Raw genomic sequence first — 26,877 nt, 5'->3', positions numbered from 1 at the left:
ATGCTGATATGGCGTTATTTGCTTATTTTCATTGACATACTCCAAGATAGCATCTCTTAGAAAACCTTCAAACAGTTTACCCACGACAGATGCTAAACTTACCGGCCTATAGTTTCTGGGCTCAGTTTTTGGCCCCTTTTTAAATATTGACACCTCATTTGCTATGCACCAATCCTGTGGGGCATTCCCTGTCAGTATAGAGTCTTTAAATATCAGAAATAAAGGTCTGGCTATGACATTACTTACTTCTCTTAGGATACTGGGGTGTATGCCATCTGGTCCTGGCCATTTGTCTATTTCAATCTTTTTGAGACACCGCTTTACTTCTTCCTGGGTCAGACAGGACACTTTTAATGGGGAATTAACTTTTACATTCTGCATTTCATCTGACAGTTTTTTTCGTCAGTGAATACAGTGTAGAAAAAAATATTAAATATTCATAGCTTTTCTTTTTCCTCATCGCTCTCTGCAACTCCCCCTCATCATTTTGTAGAGTGCTCCAATATATTTGCAATTGCGCAAATCAGCAATGAATGATTCACATATTTTGACGCAATAAGTACAACTTCACATTTTAGCAGGTCTGACTACATATTACTGATTGGTGCACTAAGTATTGTTGTGACATCACAGCACTATGTTGGTAGCATGTATGTATGGACAGCAGAACCTATCACACTACCTAACACACTACACCGCAACCTATCAGCTACATTATATATGTCATGGCCTTTGCTGTGTGCGCCGTGACACTTTTGGTCACAAAAGGTGACCACACCTAGTCAGGGAGTTAACCCTTACAGCACCAGACAGAGGGAGGCTACAACTTAAAGAGGAAGTGCACACAAAAGCATAAAAAACAACCCATTGCCGCAGGCAACAGCATGCATGGCAACCATGTCACAGCACACACAAAAAAGGCCGTGACACTGCCCCTGCATGCTATAACCAAAACATGTTGCCTATGGCAACTGCAAGCATGGCAAAATTGTCACTGCGCACACAGCAAAGGCTGTGACAATATCAGGATATAACCTACACTGACTATCTGTATTATATATATAAGCTATCAGAAAGCACAGAGCACAGCAATGACACTGCTCTCTCTCTCTCAGAACTTTCAAAAACTGCAGAAAATGGCTGCTGGGGAGGTTCTTATATAGTAAGGGGTAGGCAACTCTCATGTTGGTTGCTAGGGATGTTGCTAAGCTCAGACAAAGACATTGAAGCCTTCTCATTGGCCCATAAGAAAGAAGCAGGGAGGGTTCATGGGTTCAGATGAAAAAAAAATCTAGAATATTCACAAATACGAATATATAGCACTATATTCTAAATCTTCGGGAATTCTCGAAGTAGCGTTTTTCGCGATTAAAATTTGTGATTTGAATATTTGCGCCAAACACTAATAGATAGCTCTCCATCAGTCCCAAAAAAATTAATTAGTTAGACCGACATCTGCGCAACAGCTTCTGTCAGAGAGGAAACTTAAAGACCCCTTGTTCTTGGAGTTTCTACCGGTCTAACCCCACCCACACAATCTGATATGTATCACCTATCTCATGGACAGATGATAAATTATTTTTGTGGGATAACCTGCTTAAAGTTAATGGATCCCAGTGCTTAATCTATAACAGGGACCCACAATTACTATGTGCCATTTATATTATGGCCATCTTCTGATATGTTAGAGATACCAGGGCTTGGGTGCAGCTGCTATCTCTGCACTCCTACAGCTACTTTATTTACCCATTCATTCCCTCCTGTCTGCTAAATGCACTTTTTTTCCAAGAGCAAGTCTCAAATATTGCTCTCAGTGAGATCTGTGAATGTAGGAAATTAAAGTAAGTGAACTGTACACTAATTATGTTTATTACTGGTCTTCTCTATGTTGTAGATTTGATTTCAGACTTTGATTCAAGTATGTTATTCCTATTAATGCCAATGAATTTCTGTTAAGCATGAATGGATTTGGTGCTTACGGGATGCTGTAGGTAATTCCCTGGTGTTCCATGCATTGATGATCGAGGTCTTTTTCTTAATAAGATGCTGGATAGCAAACGTTTCGAGAAATTACCTTTTACATGCATTGCAGATAAACCGTTGACTCATAACTCCCAATCACTTAATCCACATTATGGAAAAGTGATATCATTATTTCAGCCGTTGAAATCATGTCCCACAATTTCTTGTCAATAATACTCAGTGCAAATTAGGTGCTCAATGTTTTATTGGCTAAAGCTCATAAAAATATCACCCTTTTCAGCATATTTGATAAGGCTCAATGCGGTTATTCATTTTGAATGTATGTATTTATGAGTATTCCTGGGAATAAATGGACATAATATGGGATTTATATTATTAACATAATGAGACTCATAAATTATATGAATATAATAGGGATTATTTTGAGGTCATGACGATGAATTTTATTGAGTAATTTCTGTGACAATGGTTCTTATAATTGTAGTAAGCTTTAATAATCCCCTTCCTCGACCTTTGATCAAAAAAAGTTTAATTTAATGTGTGCCGTTCTGAAATTGGGTAAACGGAATCAGGGACACGATCCATCTGATTTGAACTTTTGGATGAGGTTCTTAAAGAACGTGCATAAAGGGATTGTCCAAGGTTTGGAAATGAATTGGATAATCTCAAGATGGAACATCAATATAGTATCGGGGGGTTGACATTGTGCACTTTTTCTTTTTCTTTTCTTTTTTCTTTCTTTTTTCTTTCCTTTCTTTCCTTCTTTTCTTTCCTTCTTTCCTTCTTTCTTTCCTTTCTTTCCTTTCTTTCCTTCCTTTCTTTCCTTTCTTTCCTTTCTTTCCTTTCTTTCTTTCCTTTCTTTCCTTTCTTTCCTTTCTTTCTTTCTTTCCTTCCTTCCTTCCTTTCTTTCTTTCTTTCCTTTCTTTCCTTCTCTTTCCCTTTCCCTTTTCCCAAGAATAATGTGATTAATTTCATAGTACAGTTAAAGAGAGATAGATAGATAGATTAGAGATAGATAGATAGATCGGGCTGGCTCTTCAAAAATGAGTTTACAGCCGCTTATTTTTTTTTTTTTACTTTTTAAAAATACTGGGAATACATGTAAATAATCCTATCTCTTCTTAATATGCACATCAATATGGTCGTGAGTCATTGGCTACAGGGGTCATATGCAGGGATGAGTAAATCGATTGTAATGAATCAATTTGTCTCATTAGCATCCACAGGTGAAGAAACGCCCAACTGCCTGTTGATTGACAGGGCGAGTCATTCATCCGACCCTGACAATCTTGTGCCTGTGCTTCTTCCCCGAGTAGCAGGGCAAGCACAGAGACTCTGCTTCCACTTTGGGAACTACTCAGAGGTGTAGCAGTGCATGAACATTTACTGCTTCAGTTGCTACTCAGAGCAGCGGCACAGGTGCAATATCAGGCTAGATGTCTGACCTTGTCAATCAACAGGCAGGTGGGCGCGTCTTAACCCGTCACTTGTGACAAACCCTCACAAGTGAAGAACTCTTGCCAGATTGCTCATGTTGAGAAAGAGCAGGAGTTAGAGACTAATAGGAAGCCCAGGAAAGGTATAATGAAAGTTGTAGGTGAGTGTTACTTTTTATTATTTAAACTCACTCTGTGTTTTTTAGTTTTTTTTAAATCAAATGGTCAGGTACTCCATTTACTATACCAATGTTTACAATAAATAGGATAAGGGAAAAAAATAAATAAATATGTGTTTCTTTGCATATTTTATAGTCAATAAGCCATTCAATTTAATTAAAGAGATGTTATTTGTTTCTTTCAGCACTTAGGGACAACAGGATTGAACTGGTTCGGGCTTCCTGGCATGAACTGAGTATCAGCATTAGTGACATCACGCTTTCAGATGAAGGACAGTACACGTGTTCCTTGTTTACAATGCCTGTCAAAACGTCCAAGGCTTTCCTAACCGTTTTAGGTGAGTATTGCTGAAGTCATCAAATTCCATTGTTAAGTAAAGATGATGGAAGACATAAAAATGTGGTTATGATTAGATACATTATCTCAGCGTTGGATGTTCTACTTTGCAGCATTGATATCTACAGAAGTTTTGTTGAAATAATAATGATGTTCCACATTAAAATCCAGGCAGCCATGCCATAGACTGGCATATTCTATAAAAGTACCAATCAGTCAAACAGGGGTCTTTTATTTGGAACTGTTAAGTAGAGATGAGCGAATCAAAATTGACGAAGTGGAATTCGATCAGAATTTCAGTAAAAATCCGACTTGCACCGAATACGAATGTCCTGAAGCTTTGTGGTAACGAATCACATCTTTTCCTAAAATGGCTGCTGCACATATTAAGACATGGAGCAAGAACTCTAGGAATGAGAGACCACCCACAATGCCATGCATGCAGCCAATGACAAGCCAGCCAGCCCTGTGATGTCACAGCCCTATAAATAGCCTCAGCCATCTTGGATTCAGCTATTTTCCCGTATACTTAGTGCAGGGAGAGACATCAGCAGGCACTAAGGACAGTGGTAGAAAAGACTTTAAAACTTTTATTTTGCTGTATAGAAGTTCAGGGAAAGTATAGGGAGGAATCATTCCACAGTAACAACCTGGGTAATAGGAACAATCCTATTACACCTTGTTGCACTAACTGTGGATCCAAATTGCCACTATACAGCTTTGTAATTTCAGCAAAACTTTCTTGTTATTGGGGTGCAAGTGTTGTTTGATATAGCCATTCACAGGGTTTATTACAAAGAAATATTTCTATGTCTTATTTGCCCTTGTGCGCTGCAGTTATATGTTCTAAAGCATTTTTTGGCTTGTATTAGTGGGGAAAAACGGGCTTATTAACTGTTGTGTGGAGAAGTGAAAAAAATGTCATCCTTTTTGGTGTGTATTAGTGGCTATATATATATATATATATATATATATATATATGTATATATATATTATTTGCCGTTCAGCGGTGCAGTTATTATGTTCTAAAGCCATTTTTGCCGTGTATTAGTGGCAAAAAATATATATTATTTGCTGTTCAGCGGTGCAGTTATATGTTCTAAAGCATTTAGTGGTGTGTATACGTAGAAAAAAATAAGAGCCTATTTGTCAGAAAATTACAGCCCTTTTTGGCATGTATTAGTGGCAAAAAAATATATATTATTTGACGTTCAGCGGTGCACTTATATGGCGTAAAACCCTTTTTGGCATTTATTAGTGGCACAAAAAAAATGTTTTTGCGTTGTGTGGTGAAGTCAGAAAATTACAGACCTTTTTTCGCATATTAGTGTCACAAAAAGAAGTATTTGCCGTTGTGTGGTGAAGTCATAAAATTACAGCCCTGTTTGAAATTTAATAGTGGCAAAAAAATATATATATTTGCCGTTTAGCGGTGAAGTTATATGGTCTAAAGCACTTTTTGGTGTGTATTAGTGGCAAAATATATATATATATATATATATTATTTGCCGTTCAGCAGTGCAGTTATATGTTCTAAAGCCCTTTTTGGTGTGTATTAGTGGCATAACGTTATATATTATTTGCTGTTCAGCGGTGCAGTTATATGTTCTATAGCCCTTTTTGGCGTGTATTAGTGGCACAGAAAAAATGTGTTTGCCGTTGTGTGGTGAAGTGAGAAAATTACAGGCCTTTTTGGACATAACAGAGGGGGATCAATGGCAAAAATTCCCACAAAAAATATGTATTTTAATCAGGGGCTATTTTTATGGGTCTTAAAGGGAAACTCTAAAAAATCTACCCTGCTGGAGCCTAGAAAAATGTTATCTTAGGCCAGGGGCCAGTGAAGTACGGGCCCCAAAATTATGCATTCACCTGACAGAAAAGGACAAGTGATTATGTGGCTGAAGGTATATTAGACGGTCAGTGCATGACAATTTTATTGTAGGCCAGTGGAGTACAGGTCAAAAAAATGATGCATTCACCTGACAAAAAAGAACAAGTGATTATGTGGCTGGAGGTATATTAGGCCTAATGTATCTCCAGCCACAAAATCACTTGTTCTTTTCTGTCCGGTGAATGCCTAATGTTTGGGGCCTGTACTCCATTGGCCTACAGTAAAATTGTTATCCACTGAACGCCTAATATACTTCCAGCCACATAATCACTTCTTCTTTTCTGTCAGGTGAATGACAGGTTCCAAAAATTATGCATTCATCTTACAGAAAAGAACAAGTGATTATGTGGCTGCAGGTACATTAGGCTGTCACTGATTAACAATTTGACTGTAGGCCAGTGGAGTATAGGCCCCAAAAAATAGGCATTCACCTGACAGAAAAGAAGAAGTAATTATGTGGCTGGAGGTATATTAGGCGGTCAGTGGAAAACATTTTTACTGTAGGCAGGTGGAGTATAGGCCCCAAACATTAAGCATTCACCAGACAAAAAAGAACAAGTGATTATGGGGCTAGAGGTACATTAGGCAGTCAGTGGATAATAATTTTACTGCAGGCCAGTGGAGTACAGGCCCCAAACATTAGGCATTCACCGGACAGAAAAGACCAAATGATTATGTGGCTGGAGGTATATTAGGTGGTCATGGGATAGGAAGTTTACTTTAGGCCAGTGAAGTATAGGCCCAAAAATTAGGCATTCACATGACAGAAAAGAACAAGTGATTATGTGGCTGGAGGTATATTAGACGGTCAGTGGATAACAATTTTACTGTAGGCCAATTCTTTTCTGTCAGGTGAATGCCTTATTTTTGGGGCCTGTCATCGACTGGCCTACAGTAAAATTGTTATTCAGTGAAGGTCTAATGTATCTTTAGCCACATAATCACTTGTTCTTTTCTGTCCGGTGAAGGCCTAATGTTTGGGGGCTATACTCCACTGGCCTGCAGTAAAATTGTTATCTACTGACCGTCTAATATACCTCCAGCCACATAATCACTTGTTTTTTATTCTCAGATGAATGCCTAATGTTTGGTGCCTGTACTCCACTGGCCTACAGTAAAAATGTTATCCACTGAACGCCTAATATACTTCCAGCCACATAATCACTTGTTCCTATTTGTCAGGTGAATGACATGTTCCAAAAATGATGCATTCACCAGACAGAAAAGAACAAGTGATTATGTGGCTGGAGGTATATGCGGTTTTGCTGTGTTCCCACTGCTACACACAGTGACAAACGGTATTGGAAAAAATTATTATAACTGGTGTGATATACCAGTCGCCCCCCCAAAAAAAAGATTGAAGCAAGGTGTTATATGCCAATATACTTTCTTTATAGTGCATTTGGGTACTGTATAGTGCATTTGCGCATGCACGTCCGTGAAAAATATATTGCCGATATTTAGCATTGAAAAAAATAATGAATGAAGATCGCAAATTTGAATAATACATTTGGTATGTCACTGTCCATGTTTTGGGACTATTTGTGCACTTCTAGTAATTATTTCTTGGCTGCAAATATGAGCTGAAGGTTTTTCAGGTTCGCCTGCCATTAAAATAAATACGACCCTGAGGTAAATTAGGCAGTCAGTGGATAACAATTTTACTCTAGGCTAGTACAGGGCCAAAAATTAGGCATTCACCTGACAGAAAAGAACAAGTGATTATGTGGCTGGAGGTACATAACAAGTTTACTGTAGGCCAGTGGAGTATAGGGCCCAAAATTAGGCATTTACCTGACAGAAAAGAACAAGTGATTATGTGGCTGGAGGTTTGTTAGGTTTACTATAGACTAGTACAGGCCCCAAAAAATAGGCATGCGCCTGACAGAAAAGAACAAGTGAATATGTGAATGGAGATATATTAGATGGTTAGTGGATAACAATTTTACTCTAGTTCAGTATAGGCCCCAAAAATTTTGCATTCGCCTGACAGACTTGTGATGATGTGGTTGGAGGTACAATAGGCAATCACTGGATAAAGATTTTACTGTAGGCCACTGGAGTAGAGGCCCCCAAAATGAGGCATTCACCTGACAAAAAAGGCCTTTTATGCCTCTGTATATACATAAGACAAGAACCATTCTTTGTTCTGGGGGGTGGCGGATATGTGTGAGCTGGCATGAGGAAATTCAATTACATGTGGTCATCACAGGTGTTGATTTCCTCCGAGATTAATGCATCATTCATTTTTATAAATGTGAGGTAGTCCACTCTGTCTTGAGCTAGGCGAGTGCGCTTATCGGTCACGATCCCTCCAGCAATAGAGAATCGTATTGGATTTTTCGAATGGGTTCCTGCATTCCGAATGGTTTAAATCGTAGACACGATTTAATACTACCTTATTGATCCTTCTCATTTTTTCTTTCAATTTTTATTTTGTATATATAGTTATATACCATATGTTTTACATATTACCCTTTAACCTGTTTTTTTATGTATCTTATCTGGTTCTGTTATGTGAGGGTGTGGCTATGACTGATTGTGGCCACTTGTTTTGCGCTTTGTTGTGCTCCAGCTGGTCACTATTTAGTCTTGGCTCATATTATCCTCCTTTGTCAAGAGTAAGGATCTATATTGTTAAAAATCTGAAACGCGTAGACTGGATGTACTTGGTTATATTGCACTGTATCATTAAAAGATTCCGTTATTTGGAAGCTGGACCGTTTTCTTTTCTCTGAATATATGCCATCTTCTTGCAGGCGTAGTAGGCGTGGTACCCGCACCTGTATCACTGTAGGTGGAAATTCCTCTGCCAGTGCCTGCAACAACAGAATGCAGTATCTCTCGCAGCAGGGCCTGTAAATGCTGCATTCTGCCAGTCATCTGTGATGCTGGTAACATATCCGCCATTTTGTGTTTGTACCGGGGGTCTAAGTACGTTGCCACCCAGTACTGGTCCTTGTCCTTTATGCTTTTTATATGGGGGTCCCTATTCAAACACTGGACCATGAAGGCTCCCATTTGCACTAAATTGGAAACGGTGGAACGTCCTGGCTCCTGCTCATCGCCCAGGAGATTATCGTCCTCGGTCTTCTCCTGCCAGCCATGGACAACACCAGGGATCCCCGAAAAGTTTAAAGTCCCCCTCAAAGCCTGCTCTTCTTGCTCCTCCTCCTCCCCCCAGCCACCATCTTCCTCTGACTCCTCTTCAGACTTCTGCTAACTTTTCTCAGAAGGAGTAGCCCCCCTGGGAATTCATTCAGCATTGCGACTTCCTCATCTTCCAACTCTTGCTCCTCGAGGGCTTGATCAATGACACAACGCAATACACGCTCCAGAAAGAAGGTGTAAGGTACGATGTCACTGTTGGTGCCCTGGCTGCGACTGATCAGATTAGTGATCTCATCAAAAGGCCGCATAAGTCTGCATGTGTCGTGCATGAGCAGCCACTGGCGCGGTGAAAAGAAATCAAGCTCCCCAGAACCCGCTGCAGAGTTCGTACAGGTACTCGTTAACGGCACGTTGCTGCTGGAGCAGCCTATCAAGCATATACAAGGTGAAGTTCCAGCGCGTCGGGCTGTGACAAATCAGCTGTCTGATGGGCATTTTTTTTTGCCGCTGAGTGTCAGCAAAGCGAGCCATGGCCGTGTAAGATCTTCTAAAATGACCAGAGATTTTCCTGGCCTGCCGCAAGACGTCCTGGAGCCCGGGGTATTTCGCAATGCTGTATGACTAAGTTCAGGACGTGTGCCATGCACATGTGTGTCATTTTACCCTGTATCAATATGCTCAGCAGATTGGCACCGTTGTCGCACACCACTTTACCAACTGTCAAATTGAGTGGGGTTAGCCACTGATCGGCCTGTGACCGCAGAGCTGAAAGCAGTGCAGGACCGGTGTGGCTTTTGGCTCCCAGGTACAACCGCAGCACAGCATGGCAACGTCTCACCTGGCAAGTCGAATAGGTTCTGGGGAGCTTGGGGGGTGCAGTAGAAGAGGCGGTAGCAGTGGAAAAGGAGAAGTCAACCGATGAGGAGACGGAGGATGGAGTAGGAGGAGGAGAAGAAGAGGCAGGCCTGCATGCAATCCGTGGTGGTAACACCAAATCCACACGGGTGACACAGGTTACATGCTTGACAGCCGTCAGAATGTTCACCCACTGGGCAGTAAAAGTTATGTACCTTCCCTGACCGTGTTTGCTAGACCACATGTCTGTGGTCAGATTAATCTTGGCACCGACACTGTGTGATAGAGATATATTCAATTGTCGCTAAACATGGCCATATACTGTAGCTCTGGGATGCCGTTCTGGGAGAAATATTTCCTTCCGGGGACCTTCCCTTGCGGTGTGCCAAAGGAAACAAATTTTCTAAAGGCCTCCAAGTCCACCAGTTTATATGGCAGTAGTTGGCAAGCTAGAAGTTCTGACAAGCCAGCGGTCAGCCATTGGGAAAGAGGGTTATCATCAACTTTTTACGTTCGAAAAAGCCTGGCACAAGGCAGGCTTCCGTTGGGCCACGGAAGCCTGCCTTGTGCCAGATGAATGCGACAACGTCACGGTGGAAGTTGAAGTGGAGGACAAATGGGAGGAGAAAGAGAATAGGCAGGATGTAGAGAGCCGGGGGTGGGGGGGGGTGGCATTGTGGGTTCTGATGGTATTGCTCCCACTGGGCTAAGTGATGGGAGGCCAGGTGCCTTCTTAAGGCGGTCGTCCCTAGGTGAGTGTTGGGCTTACCGCGACTTATGCGTTCACAGCATAGGCTGCAGATGGCAACACTTTTGTCAGCAGCTGACATGTTAGAAAAAGCTCACATTGCGGTGCCATGTGCCGGCGTCCTGGGAGCGCCCTAATTAACCGTGCATGTTGGATGGCTCACTCCAGACACATTTGCATTCTGCTTTTTGCCTCCAGTGCACTGCGAGTTCTGCCTGCTTCTCCTCCTTCTCCTCCCTATCTGCTGCTCCGTCTCTCCGTCTGAACCCCCCTCCTCTTCCTCTCTTGTGGGCACCCACGTGATGACCATTGACACGTCATCATCGTCACCTTCACCACCACTGACATTAGAGATATCGGAGAAGACAGCAACAGCGGGGACCACCCTCCTTGAGCTTATCTGTGTGTTGTCATCAGAACGCTGGGTGGCGGCCGTTGCTACCTCCTCTTCCTGATCCGATGCCAAGAATAGCTGTGCATCGGTAAGGTCTGGGAATGGATGCAAAAATAATTCCTCTGACTCGAGTGGAGGGTCTATGGTGGTGGTGGTGTCTTTGGGGGTGCACACAGCAGAGAGTGAGGAGGGTGCAGATACAGAGGATGAGGAGGATGCAGAAGCAGAAAGCTGAGTGAGCCACTCAACCAACTCTGGTGCGTCCTTTGACGTAATTGCACGCACCTTCTGCAACTTCACACTTAGGCTCCGGCCCGGTGCACCTGCCCGATCCCTATCATCTCTGCAGAACGGCCTGCCTCTTCCTCTGCCTGTCATTTTCAAAATGACCCTGTGCCAAAGTCCCTAGAGAAGAGCAGTATTTGTGGAAGCAGGTAAATTGCAGGCCTCAATTAGTATTTGGTGGAAGCCAATATATCGCACCCCTCAATCTGTATTTTGTGGAAGCAGGTATATAGAACCCCTTAATCAGTATTTTGTAGAAGCAGGTAGATCCCACCCCTCAATCAGTATTTTGTGAAAACAGGTATATAGAACACCTGAATCAATATTTGGTGGAAGCAGGTATATTGCACCCCTCAATCAGTATTATGTGGAAGCAGGTATATAGAACCCCTTAATCAGTATTTTGTTGAAGCAGGTATATTGCATCCCTCAATCAGTATTTTGTGTAAACAGGTATATAGAACCCCTGAATCAATATTTGGTGAAAGCAGCTATATCGCACCCCTCAATCAGTATTCGGTGGAAGCAGGTATATCAAAACCCTTAATCAGTATTTTGTGGAAGCAGGTATATCGCACCCCTCAATTGTTTTTTTTGGGGGCAACAGGTATATCACACCCATTGAAAATAGTTTTTCCAATAACGCTAGTCCCTCTATATACCTGCAGTATCACATCAGAACAGCACACAACTACTGCATAATACAAATGGACTATAATATACTCTCTATGTTAGAAAGTATATTATAGGTATATCACAGCCCTCAATCCGTTTTTTTGGGGGGGGCAACAGGTATATCACACCAATTGCAATTAGCTATTCAAGTAATTGCCAAGAGACAACAGTATGCGTACACTCATCCAACGGCGCAGAAGATGAATGTGCTCCTGGCCAAGTTGCTGGTGGTGCATACTTGGACAGCACCCTGCCACCACTCATTGAAGATCAGCTGGACTAATGGGCAGCCAAACTGGATTTTTGGCTGCAACTGGCAAAGTTTGCTGTCTTACCCGGCTAGTAGTGTGGCATCAGAGTGGGTATTTAGTGCGGTGGGGGCCATAGTTACCCCAAGAAGAACTCGCCTTTCCACCCAAAATGTGGAGAGACTGACCTTTGTCAAGATGAATCAGGCGTGGATCAGCCAGGATTTCTACCCACCAATGCCTGATGCACCAGACTAGATTATCCATGGTGCCAAACCAACACTTTGACAAAAGAGACTGGTTTCTTTTGGTTACCTGCCTCAGCTACTATTCTGATGCCACACATTTGATGCCAAGTGCTCCTTCTTTTACCCACCATCTTCAGATGATACTGGTATTGCCACCCACCTCACCACACTGTCATAGGGTCACTCTGTGGTCTCCTGATGCTGTTGTCACCTCCACACTGTATTTGTGCCACCCTATAGCCTCCTCCTGATGCTGCTTCTGCCACCACCTCCACACTCTGTCATTGTGCTACTCTGTGCTGCTTCTAATGCTGCTTCTACCTCCACACTATTATTGTGCCACTCTGTGGCCTCCTGATGCAGCTGTTGCCACCTCCACACTGTCATTGTGCCACCCTGTGGTCTCCTCCTGATGCTGCTGTTTCCGCCACCTCCACACTCTGTCATTGTGCTACTCTGTGCTGCTTCTAATGCTGTTGCTACCTCCACACTATTATTGTGCCACTCTGTGGCCTCCTTATGATGCTGCTGCTGCCACCTCCACACTCTGTCATTGTGCCACTCTGTGGACTCCGCAGACTGCTGCTGCTAACTCCACATTGTCATTGTGCCACCCTATGGCCTCCTGATGCTGCTGCTTCCACCTCCACACTCTGTCATTGTGCCACTCTGTGGCCTCCTGATGCTGCTGCCTCCTCCACACTGTCATCGTGCCACTCTTTGGCCTCCTCCTGATGCTGCTGCCACCTCCAGACTCTGTCATTGGGCCACTCTGTGGTCTCCTCATGCTGTTCCCACCCTCCTCACTTCATGACTGGGCCACTATTTTGCCTCTCGGCCTGGCTGACATAATCATTTATTTGACCCTTCTTCTGATCTGTCAGAAGGAAGGAAAGATTTGATGCATTTTTCTGATCCTTCGGATCCTGTCTATGTAACAGCTGTATGGCCTGCATGACATGGTCCCTATTTTGCATCAGAATTGGCTTATGATTGGTAGCCAAAAGCAGGAGTGGGTAGAAAACAAAGACGATATGCAAATATTCCATTCACGTGTCATCTCTGTTTTGGATCCACTCCAATTTTGTTTTTGTTTTAGCAATACTAATGGATTACTGACCAAATGCTGACTGTGTGAAGGCGGATGCTCCACAGACAGGATCAGTTTTTGGGGGGTTATTGTTCTAACAGATTAGAGGATGGTAAAAATAATCTGTGACATCAACCCAAACTTACTGCTGACACCCACTCCACTCTGTTGGGGGGGGGGGGGGGGCTCTACTTGTATAAGTGTTAATAGAACAGGTTCTGTGGAAATCTATGTGGAATCAGTGAATATTAAGTTCACACTTGATTTATTTGGTCAGTTTTTGCCCTGTGACTGCCCAACTAAGTGAAGTGTGCAGTTATTCTAAGAGTTAATTAGAATTTAATGGTCACTAGGACCAGGCGTATTTCCACAACTCCTCTGACTAGTAATAAAACTAAATTTTATTTCAATATATTAAAATCAGTACTTTACTTGGGAGCATTGTTTAAAACTTTCAGGAGTATAGAGTATCAGGGTCTATTGCCACTTTTTCTTATACACTTCCTGTGCTTTACACCTTCATTTTATTAAAGGAACTAATTATGTATCATCTTTGATTCAGATGTAACTTCTTGACACCCTGAAAAACTCCTGCCTAAAAAACGAACGCTGTGTCCCTACATGTTTCGCCGACCCTGTCGGCGTCTTCAGGGGAAACTTAGAGTGACGCCTGTCATCTGCATGTCATACTGACTCACAGTATTATTTCACTACCACAGCAGACTCCCTATGCATGTTACTGCAAGCCACAGTGTTCTACACCAGTGGTCCCAAACCTTTTTTGCACCAAGAACCAGTTTCATGCAAGACAATTTTCCCAGATACCGGGTGGGGGGAAAGGGGGTGGGGGTTCTGGGGCGGGGCTTAGGGGGTGCTATTCCGCGCTGACTGATTCAAGCGCATAACTAAACACAAAGTGCATATTAAAATATATAACACTATATAACGACTATATAAACTGACTAGGGTCTCTGCTGCACAGGTCTCTGCTGCACAGGACCGTATTTTTTGCCCTATAAGATGCAACTAGGTTTTAGAGGAGAACAATAAGAAAAAAATATTTTCCATTACACCTCAGGTTAGACACGCAATCAGACCCCCAATGTTAATCAGACCTCTGCTGACAGCCCTAGTCAGACCCCAATGTCAATCAGACCTCAGATCAAGCCCCCAATGCCTCAGATCAACCCCCTAACCTTTATCCATCTATCAGCCTCCATGACAGCCATCAGCCCCCCATGTCAGCCATCAGCCCCCTATGTCATCCCCCAGCCCTTATGTCAGCCATCAACCCTTATGTCAGCCCTCATGTCAGAAGTCAGCCCTCATGTCAGCCGTCAGACCTCATGTCAGCCGTCAGACCTCATGTCAGCCATCAGCCTTCATGTCAGCCATCAGCCCCAATGTCAGCCAGCCATCAGCCATCAGCCCTCATGTCATCCATCAGCCTTCATGTCAGCCATCATCCCCCATGTCAGTCATCAGCCCCCCATGTCAGCCATTAGTTCTCCATGTCAGCCCATATGTCAACCACCAGCCCTCACGTCAGCCATCAGACCCCCATGTCAGCCATCAGACCCCCATGTCAGCCATCAGACCCCATGTCAGCCATATCAGCCCCCAGCCCTTATGTCAGCCATCAGCCCTCATGTCAGCCATTAGCCCCCATGTCAGCCATAAGCCCCCCATGTTAGACCCCAGCCCTTATGTCAGCCATATGTCAGCCCCCAGCTCTCATGTCAGCCATCAGCCACCCATGTCAGCCATAAGCCCCCCAATGTCAGCCCCTAGCCCTTATGTCAGCCATCAGTCCTTATGCCAGCCATCAGCCACCCATGTCAGCCATCATTTCCATGTCAGCCATAAGCCCCCCATGTCAGACCCCAGCCCTCATGTCAGCCATCAGGCCTTATGTCAGCCCCCAGCACAAATAAAATCAAATAAAACACTTACCTCTCTTGCTCCTGGACACCACCACTCCTAACCATTGCTATCCTCTTTATCCTGCTGTACACTGTGTATCGTGGCGCACAGTGTGAGGTCACAGTGCGCCCTCGCGCTGTGCACAGCCCTGCACAGCTGACAGCTGAGCCGAGGACCAGGAAGCGGTGATTACAGATCCTTCACCGCTTCCTGGTCCTCCTGTACTAATGAAGCGCTTCCATAATGGAAGCGCTTCATTAGTACCGCGTTAAAGATGGCCCTGATTACCGCGGCCCGGCAAACATTCTGCCAGGGCCCAGTCCTGGGCCACGGCCCGGTGGTTGGGGACCCCTGTTCTACACCTCTATAAAGGCTCTCTGCAGCCAGGAAATAGTCGTTCTTTAACGTGATTCGCCACAAATCAATTTGTATTGACTTTCTGTCAATGACAGATGTTGACAGAAGGCATACTCCCCTCTTCCCACTGAAATAAACATGCATGCTGGGCTGGACTGAGAGTACTTTTAATGATGTTAGTTGAAATACTGTAGATGTTAACTAAATGAAAATTCAGCCAACACAAAGCTGTCAAATGTGTAGAGCCAATCTAAGAAACAATTAGTGGGACACATTTATGGTCACCATTGAATGTTTACTAGAGGCACAGCAAATATTTTTTTTCTATATCCTACTGAAAATAGAGTCTTGATGTTACATGGCTCATAATTTTCAAATAATACCTACATATATGGCTTTAATTTGCACCAAAGCTATGATACGAGTTCCCTTCTCTATAAAATCATTAAGGGGAACCTATCACTTTGAAAATGGAAGCCTATCTAAGATCAACATGTTGGAGAGCAGGAATAGCTGAGCAGATTGATAGGTAGTTTTGTGGGAAAAAATTCTGAAAAACTTAGTTAATTTTTAGATCAAGTGATTAACAGATGTATGCACACTAACATGTTGTTATTCTCTCGGTGTCACTTACTCGTAAAGCTGACCAATCACGTGAGCGAACTCTTTGATGATAATCTCCTCATACACTTGTATGCTCAAACAAGCATTCATATATTGTGTATGGGATAGGGGATAAAGGTACAGCCAGGCATCTCTGGCAGACTGCTTATCTCACTGAGAACAAAAAGATAGGGTATGGTGTAAATGAGCTGACTTTTTCTTTCCATTATATTAGCCTTTGTAGGAGGGTCTGGAGGCCCTCCCACACATTGGAAATCCAGCAGATTTATACAGGCCTTCTTTAACCCAGAAAAATCTGAAATTTAAAGGAAATATATCATCAGTTTTGACCATGCTAAATTGCTGACAGCATTAGGTAGGGTCTGTGGACAGCAGGACAAACATACTTTTTGTGGAGCTTTGATTGTCAGTAGTAGTTTGATTATTAACATTCATTCTGTCAGGTTCTGTTTCATAAATACACTGGAGGTGGAGCATCACTATGTAGTCCACACTGCTCTACAAATGTAGCTGCTTCACAGCCCCTCCCCTCTGCTCTACGCAGCAGGTATAGCATTGAATGAGCAGACCAGTACATCTCAGAGTTGACTTCACAGTGAAGCTCCACCACTAGTGCATTTAAGAATCTGGCAAAACGAATGTTCATTTTCACACTACTCCTGATAATAAAATCTCCACAAAAGCTATGTTTGTACTTCTCTTCATAGCTCCTACCTATGCTGTCAATAATTTAGCACGGTCAAAACTGTTGACAAAGTCCCTTTAAATGTATAAAATGAAAGGCAATGTACTCCTTCAGTGGCAATTTTTTCTGATTGCATTTCTAAATGACTAAGAGGTCATAATCACTTATTTAAGCCACATTCTTCTCAGAAACATAATAATTGATAAGGAGCCCATCAAGTTAGCTGGCTGATGGAGCAGAGAGAGAATACAGATCCTGCTAGTTGAGCATCTCAGCTCTGTACAGAGAAAAGGACTCCATATTTTTAATAAAGAAAGACCAAGTGAAAAATTATTTTTTAGCTAATAATATGTACAATGCAATAATAAATAAATAAAAATGCTCCAGAAGGTGTACACAGCCTTTAAAGTTCTAGTCAATATTTCCCCACACAATAAAATTATGTTTAGTGTGACCCATTTGGTTACACAAATCATATATTAACCAATTGTATTTCTAAAAACTTTTTTTTTTTTTCATCACAACTTTTTATTGTATTCCTGTGTGCAACTCTTCAATTATGCTCAGGAGGCAGTATTTTGGTTATAGCCTAAAATATATAGTTGAAAGTTAAACCTTTCAACTATATATTCTTAAGGACATGGTCATAAAACTCTAAAATTAAGGAAAGTTTTATAGCTGTTTTTTTTCTGCCTTGTGTTTTTCTTGGTTCCTGTCATTTCTGCTGCAAACTATTAGATTTTTGTTGTTTTATTGGGATCACTTCACCATTTATACCTTATTCCCTAAATGATCTCTCCCTTTTTTCCCCTCTGAGGATTTCAGTGACACTAAAAATGAAAGAGATTCATGGCGAAAGCCGGGGAATAACACTTAAACTCAACACTTTATGAGATTCATTGAATGTCAGCAAGTGAATCAAATAAAATTGCTATAGTTTATTGCAAGCACGACTATGTTCCTAACCTGTTATACAATTTTAAAGATTTTTTTATTTTTTTTGGCCCCTGAACTTCACTTGTTTTAGAATATCAGGATTCTTCACGTAATAGGACTAATGCTGGATGCCAGTCATATTAAACTTAATCCAGCTAGTGAATTGGTTTTGTGCATAGTATGTGAAAGCTAGCTTTTTTCTAAGCCCCACAGAGACTATATTACAAAAAAAAAAATCTTTACAAGTTTGCTATTAAGGACAAAAACTACCCAATGTAAGCACAGTATTTCAGGATAATAACTTTCTCAGCTTAAGGCCTCTTGCACACAACCTTATGGTTTTTTCAGTATTTTGTAGTCCGCAAAATACGGATCCGCTAAAAATACGGATGACGTCTATGTGCATTCCGGAATAGCTGGCCCCCGATAGAACAGTACTATCCTTGTCCGTTAGGCCTCTTGCACACAAACATTTTTCTTTTCTGTTCACGTTCCATTTTTTGCAGTCATATACGGAAACATTAATTTCAATGGATCCGCAAAAAAATGGAAGGTACTCCGTATGCCTTCCGTTTCCGTATTTCCATTTTTTTGTTCCGTTCAAAGATAGAACATGTCCTATTATTATCCGCATAACAGGCAAGGATAGTACTGTTCTATCAGGAGCCAGCTGCTCCGTTCCACAAAAAAACTGAATACACACAGAAGTCATCCGTATTTTTTGCAGATCAGTTTTTTACAGTCATGTGCAAGAGGCCTTATGCGGACAATAATAGGACATGTTCTATCTTTGAACGGAAAAACGTAAATACGGAAACGGAATACTTCGCATTTTTTTTGCGCATCCATTGAAATTAAGGGTTCCGTATATATGGTCCGTATATGGAAAGCAAAAAAACGGAACAGAAATGGAAAAAAAAAAAAACATTCGCTTGCAAGAGGCCTAATGCTTTTCCAAGGAGACCCATCTTTGGATCCAAAGTATAAATGTCTTGCTAAATCCTCCACATGAACTGGTTATTCGGCATTATACAAGCATTGCAACGAAAATCAAGGTTTTTAATTGAAAAGCTGTTGACTGTCTGAATATGTTAAATATTATTAAAGTGATTTAGAAGCTTTTTTATAGCTACTTTTTTCCTTTCTTATATAGCTAAAAAAATATTTTTTTTTTCCTTATTGATAAGGCTTTTTTTTATTATTTGTACCTGTGTTTATAAACTCGGTATACTTAACATTTATACTTTTCTGTCATTTTTTAAAAATAAAATGTGATATCTTCTGTCTTCTGCTGTTTCGGCAGTTTTTTTTATAATATACAATATTATGAATTTTTCTTGTATAATATGTAATATTTGTATGGACTTGGTTAAGGAGTATTTGTATTTGTATATTGGTTTAGGAGTTCCCGAGAAGCCACATATTACTGGATATACATCCCCAGTTATGGAAGGAGATCAAATACGCCTGACATGTAAAACATCTGGTAGCAAACCAGCTGCAGATATTAGATGGTTCAAAGGTGACCAAGAAATAACAGGTAAGTTATGATTATACATTCAACATCTGATTGGTCAAGAAAAACAAGCAGCAGCAAATGTCAAAAAAATTAAATAATTATAATAATTATATATATATATATATATATATATATACAGTACAGATCAAAAGTTTGGACACACCTTCTCATTCAAAGAGTTTTCTTTATTTTCATGACTATGAAAATTGTAGATTCATACTGAAGGCATCAAAACTATGAATTAACACATGTGGAATTATATACATTACAAAAAAGTGTGAAACAACTGAAAATATGTCATATTCTAGGTTCTTCAAAGTAGCCACCTTTTGCTTTGATTACTGCTTTGCACACTCTTGGCATTCTCTTGTTGAGCTTCAAGAGGTAGTCACCTGAAATGGTTTTCACTTCACAGGTGTGCCCTGTCAGGTTTAATAAGTGGGATTTCTTGCCTTATAAATGGGGTTGGGACCATCAGTTGCGTTGTGGAGAAGTCAGGTGGATACACAGCTGATAGTCTTACTGAATAGACTGTTAGAATTTGTATTATGGCAAGAAAAAAGCAGCTAAGTAAAGAAAAACGAGTGGCCATCATTACTTTAAAAAATGAAGGTCAGTCAGTCCGAAAAATTGGGAAAACTTTGAAAGTGTCCCCAAGTGCAGTCACAAAAACTATCAAGCGCTACAAAGAAACTGGCTCACATGCAGACCGCCCCAGGAAAGGAAGACCAAGAGTCACCTCTGCTGCGGAGGATAAGTTTATCCGAGTCACCAGCCTCAGAAATCGCAGGTTAACAGCAGCTCAGATTAGAGACCGGGTCAATGCCACACAGAGTTCTAGCAGCAGACACATCTCTAGAACAACTGTTAAGAGGAGACTGTGTGAATCAGGCCTTCATGGTAGAATATCTGCTAGGAAACCACTGCTAAGGACAGGCAACAAGCAGAAGAGACTTGTTTGGGCTAAAGAACACAAGGAATGGACATTAGACCAGTGGAAATCTGTGCTTTGGTCTGATGAGTCCAAATTTGAGATCTTTTGTTCCAACCACCGTGTCTTTGTGCGACGCAGAAAAGGTGAACGGATGGACTCTACATGCCTGGTTTCCACCGTGAAGCATGGAGGAGGAGGTGTGATGGTGTGGGGGTGCTTTGCTGGTGACACTGTTGGGGATTTATTCAAAATTAAAGGCATACTGAACCAGCATGGCTACCACAGCATCTTGCAGCGGCATGCTATTCCATCCGGTTTGCGTTTAGTTGGACCATCATTTATTTTTTAACAGGACAATGACCTCAAACACACCTCCAGGCTGTGTAAGGGCTATTTGACCATGAAGGAGAGTGATGGGGTGCTGCGCCAGATGACCTGGCCTCCACACACAGTCACCGGACCTGAACCCAATCGAGGGGGTTTGGGGTGAGCTGGACCGCAGAGTGAAGGCAAAAGAGCCAACAAGTGCTAAGCATCTCTGGGAACTCCTTCAAGACTGTTGGAAGACCATTTCAGATGACTACCTCTTGAAGCTCATCAAGAGAATGCCAAAGCAGTAATCAAAGCAAAAGGTGGCTACTTTGAAGAACTTAGAATATGACATATTTTCAGTTGTTTCACACTTTTTTGTTATGTATATAATTCCACATGTGTTAATTCATAGTTTTGATGCCTTCAGTGTGAATCTACAATTTTCATAGTCATGAAAATAAAGAAAACTCTTTGAATGAGAAGGTGTGTCCAAACTTTTGGTCTGTACTGTATATATATATATATATATATATATATATATATCTTAGGGGTTGTCTTACTTCGGCAAGTTTCATTTATCTTGTAGATAAAGTTAATACAAGGCACTTACTAATGTATTGTTATTCTCCATATTGCCTCCTTTGCTGGCTAGATTCATGTTTGCATCACATTATACACAGCTCGTTTTCATGGTTATAACCACCCTACAATCCATCAGCGGTGGTCGTGCTTGCACACTATAGAAAAAAGCACCAGCCTATGTGTGCTCCCAAGGTCCCGGTCACCAGAGAGGCTGGGCTTTTTAATGTGCAAGCATAGCTACTGGATTATAGGGTAGTCGTACAAACAATGGAAAGTGTATAATTAGTGTTGATCGAGCACCATAGTGCTCGGGTGCTCGGGCTAAACACATCGGGATGTTCGGGTGCTCTACCAAGCACTCGAGTATAATGGATGTCAACGGGAGAACCCGAGCATTAAACCAGGCACCCCCTGCTCTGAAGAGGGGAGGGTGCTTGGTTTATAGGAAAAGGTCAGAAATTGATGGAAACACCACCAAAATGGTTTGGGAACAGCATGGGGAGGATGTCTGGATGCATCTTAGACTCCCAAGTGGCTACTGGGAACGATTTTGTCCGAGTAGTACGCCACTTTTACAGACTGACAATAATACGCAAAAAAAGGAAGATAAAATCGATTTTAGAGGATTTTTTTTTAGGAAAGTGCAAGTATATAAAGTGCAAGTGCTGCCAAAAATTACAAGGAAGAGGCACTCCGATACAACCTGTATATCACATAAAGGAGGGCCTAATTCACATTGTGGTACAATTGTTTATGTAGTGGGACTCCTAGACTCCTACACTCATAAAGCCTATGCACTAATTGAAAGGGCTGCCAAAGGAGGGCAGCATACACAGCTTTGAAAAATTATGATTGATGGCCTGCTGGTGACCCTCAAAAACATTTGGAGCAAGGACCTGCTGATCTGACCATCTAAAACATTATGGGTGAGGGCCTGCTACCACTCTGGTGACTCTAGAAAACCTACGCCGATCGCATCTCCCCGTGATGGCGACGATCCATTCGGATGTCTGGACTATCAACTTTTGATGTTATTGTCAGCACAAACCATGGTGACTACAGGTAATGGGGAATCAGGGTTCGATTCCGGAGAGGGAGCCTGAGAAACAGCTATGGCTACCACATCCAAGCAAGGCAGTATGCGCACAAATTACCTATTAGGTATAATTAGGTGAGGGCCTGCAGGTAATCTGACCCTGAAAAAGATTTTAGGTGTGGGCCTGCGTTTGAGCTGACCCTGTAAAAGATTGTAGGTGAAGGCCTGCTGGTGAGCTGACCCTGTAAAAAATTATATGCGAGGGCCTGCTGGTGAGCTGACCCTGTAAAAGATTTTAGGTAGGGGCCTACTGGTGAGCTGACCCTGTAAAATATTTTAGGTGCGGGCCTGCTGGTGAGCTGACCCTCTAAAAAATTTAATGTGAGGGCCTGCTGGTGAGCTAACCCTTTTAAAAATTATATGCAAGGGCCTGCTGGTGAGCTGACCCTTTAAAAAATTATATGCGAGGGCCTGCAGCTGAGCTGACCCTGTAACACATTATATGCGAAGGGAATTTATGCGAGGGCATTATATGTGACGAATAAGCATGTTGATATGATAGAAGAGGAGGAGGAGGATGAGAAAGGGAAGATTCAACCATATACCCTTGCTTGTGGTGGAAGGGGTGCATGGGAATACAATGTATTCTTTTTTTTTTTTTTTATTATAATCAAAAATAATAATTTACACATATCATTTCAACAATCTTAGTTCGATATCCATGGGAAATAGTTACATTTTCATTTTCTCCAGAACCGACTGCTTTTTCTGTACATACAAAATTATCTTTACTCCCCTTTTACCCACCCACCACCCTTGTGGGGAAGGGAGAGGAGAGGAACGTAAAAAAATAAAAATAAAAAAATAAAATATATATATATATAATAATAAATTATATATAAAATTTTCCAACAATACAGCCCTAAAGTATCCAGTTCTTCCAAACTTCATCAATACTTTTAGGTTTTTTATTATGGCCCTCCATCACCCGTTCTTCTTTAATCAGGTTGTCCACTGCTTTTCTCCACTGTACCACTGTTGGAGAGTCCACCCCTACCCATTTCTTAAGTATAAGGAGTCTAGCTTGGAACAGCACCTTACAGAGAACCGTTCGTATATCTCTATTTAAATTCAGATGTTCGGTTGCCCCTAGTATGCAAGTCACAGAATCTTCAGATATTTGAACCTTCAAAATTGATTTAACAGTCTCTACTATTTCTGTCCAATATCTGACCAATCTTGGGCATCTCCAAAAACAATGTATTCAGTACAATTTAAAAAAATACAATTACTGGATACTGGCATTACAGTGAGGGCAGTACAGTACTGCACCTTCATTGGCTGCATAGCAGCCAAGAAACGAGCGGGGAGGAGACTTGAGCATGGCGCTTGAGCGCATGCGTTATTTGGCTGAGCATGCTTGATCATCACTCTGTATAATGTGATGGAAAAGGGAATCCAGCTAGCAAAGGAGGTAATATGGATAATAACTATACATTAGTAAGTGCCTTGTATTAAGCTTTTTTACATGACACTTTTTGGTTATTTAGTTGCTTGTACAGTAGTTTATAATCCTTCTGATCTGTCTGTAGGGTTTGCCATAGGGATAACCTTAAAGAAAGCAGCTTATACAAATAGGTGGATCTTCAGCTCATACTATAGGAGTGGGACAACGTATTATTTGACTGGAAGTTAATTTCAAGATGGCCTAGATTCACTGAAGATCAGGATTTCTATTGGTCAACAAAACAGCAGAAACATATCCCAAAAATATATATATTTTTTTTCTTTTACTCTTTTTATGGGATCAGTTTCCAGTTGTCCCTCCAGTGCACAGCATGAGGCTACTGTGGTGTAACTGTCAATGTACTATCTGTAGCATTTTATGCATAATAGTAATTCAGTGACCATTAAGACATCTGTAGTGTTGACAGTTGCTAAGTATCGATCACAGATATTTTAAAGATTTCCTTTAAAGAGATTTTGATCACATTAACTGGGGAACAACAAGATCACTTACATGGTGATCTCCCTCTCATCTTTTCTGCACTTCTATCCTACCATCTAAGATGGCCACTTCGATGCTTCCCAGGCGGAATAACTGATTCATACTGTACACTTCTTGCTTGTCCATCCCTGATCTTGGATTGTCCAGCACTACTCAAATGAGCAGTGCTGATTAGGAATGAGTGAACACATGGAAGTTCGGGTTCATCAGGTTTGTCTGAACTTCAAGTTAAAGTTCAGGTTTGGGAGCTGAACTTGACCCAGAACTCAAACCCCATTTTAGTCAATGGGGACCCAAACTTCGCTTTATTATTTTCCATTATAGCATGGTTATAGTGGAAAACAATAGCATTCTTAAGACAAAATGCAAAAGATTATGGCCATTTAGGGGTAAAAATAAACATAAAACAACGCACCTCATCAGCTTGAACTCGCTGCTGCAGTGTCTTCTATCTTCTTTCAGAAGGACCTGCCAAAGGACCTGTGATGACATCACTGCGCTCACCATATGGTGGGTGCGGTGACGTCATTGCAGGTTTTTTGCTAGGTCCTGCTGAAAGAAGATAGAAGGACCTGTGATGATGTCACTGTGCTCATATGGTGAGCGTGGTGATATCATTCCAGCTCCTTTTGCAGATCCTGCTGAAAGAAGATAGAAGACACGGTGGCAGCACGATCAAGTGGATGAGGCTTTTTATTTGTTGTTTTTTTTTTACCCCTAAATGGCCATATTCTTTTGCATTCTGTCTTAAGAATGTTATAACGGAAAATAATAAAATCACCCAAACACTGAACCTGAACCTGGACTTAAGTGGGTACCTGAACTCATAAAGTTCGGTATGAAATCGAACTTTGTAATTCGGGTTCACTCATTCTTAGTGCTGACCAATTCGAGGGCAGCAGAAAGTGTCTTGTACTTCCAAAGGCACGGTATGCGCCAGGTAGTCTGAGAAGCGGTTCACCCATTTTGGATGGTGAAAGAGGGACACGGGAATAGGAAGATCTGCAGCTAAAAATATAAAAGGTGGTCACCATGTAAGTATTCTGTTCCCTCCATAGTCAATGTGATTTATTTCTGTTCATCTGGAGGTTTGCTGTAAAACAATGAAAACTATGAAAGAATTTAAAATCTCAAGCTGGACACTATTTTGTATTCCTTGTCATAACCTGCAGCTTGTGTAGTGGTCAAATACAGTATAGAGCTGTCATTATTTTTTGGGATTAATATAAGATTTCAGCTTTGACTAGATATTGTCTTTCATTCTATCTGTGTGTGAAGGGTCATGGCTTACTGAACCATTGTTACCAGTGCTTATTTACGTCTAATACTAGACACTTACTCTGGATAGTCTTAAATCTTTTATAAATCTATTGTTTAAAAAAAAAGAAGAAAATATTATATATGACATTTTACTTTTACTTTGAGTATACTACTTTCTACAAAAATACTGCTATAAGTAATTCTCTGTTCTTGCGTATTGTGAATAAAACTCTGCTATATTTAATGTGATTTAATAAGACTCATACAATACCTTTTGTCTGTCACAGAAGTAAAACCGCAGTTGGGAACGAAGCACTGTGTTTTCATACTGTTATAATGAACCTTTCCATGAACTCCTGACTTCTTTTTTATATAGATGTTGAGAAAAAACAAGAGAGAGATAGTAATGGAAAGACATTCACGGTTATTAGTGTCCTGGATTTCCGAGGGGAACGCAAAGATGACGGTGCAGTTGTGAGCTGCAGAGTGGACCACGAATCCTTAAATTCAACACCTCATATAGCAACGCAGGCCTTAGACATTCACTGTAAGTACAGAGACCCAATGTACTAGTGATTATAAGAATGGATGACTGCAATTCAAGTGCAATTACGGCCAACATAGTCGTTTTTGCTTTTTGAGTTGTGTAGGTTCTTTCCACTTTTGTACAATGTGCTTTGAGGCCTGATTGATTGTCCATTGTATGACGGTGATGACGGAACTGAGTTTTTTGTGATATGTTTTTACAGTTTTCAACTGATCGAAGTGGGTTGAATAGACCACGGCAAAGTGACATCAGTTTATATCAGCTATTATAATTGATCTTTTATAGATGTCACACTACAAAAGAGAAAAAAAAAATTCCTGACTGAAACTATCATGATGGTATTAATGAAGAATAACAAACTTAACCTCATACTTGTATCATATATTATTCTTCATTAGTTCTGCCATTTTTCTACCAGTTTGGACCACTTAAGGAGAAAGCAAATATATTACAAAAAGACCCTTTTGGATAAGGGCTCATGCACGTGACCGCACCGTGTTTTGAAGTCCCCAAATTGCGGATCCGCAAAACACGGATGGTGCCCAGATCGGAACAGGTCGCCCATAATAGAAATGCCTATTCTTGTCCGCAAAACGTACAGGAATAGGACATGTTCTATTTTTTTTTGTGGCCCCATGGAACTGAGCAACGGATGTGGACAGCACACGGAG

At 41.4% G+C, this 26,877-nt stretch overlaps 1 protein-coding gene across 1 annotated transcript in view; it reads left to right on the top strand.

Moving 5' to 3' along the window:
* The window catches only part of CADM2 (cell adhesion molecule 2), a 381,557-nt gene that overhangs the window by 96,900 nt on the left and 257,780 nt on the right, over positions 1-26,877 (top strand). Inside the window, exons 2-4 of the mRNA XM_044285938.1 lie at positions 3,784-3,936; positions 19,411-19,548; positions 26,036-26,206. Coding sequence (XP_044141873.1) covers positions 3,784-3,936; positions 19,411-19,548; positions 26,036-26,206 — 462 coding nt within the window. The remainder of the gene's footprint in view (positions 1-3,783; positions 3,937-19,410; positions 19,549-26,035; positions 26,207-26,877) is intronic.

The sequence above is a fragment of the Bufo gargarizans genome, chromosome 3 (assembly GCF_014858855.1).
Source record: "Bufo gargarizans isolate SCDJY-AF-19 chromosome 3, ASM1485885v1, whole genome shotgun sequence".
Classification (NCBI taxonomy): domain Eukaryota; kingdom Metazoa; phylum Chordata; class Amphibia; order Anura; family Bufonidae; genus Bufo; species Bufo gargarizans.
Note: the sequence above shows the minus strand (reverse complement) of the source record. Positions and strands in the feature narration are given on the sequence as shown.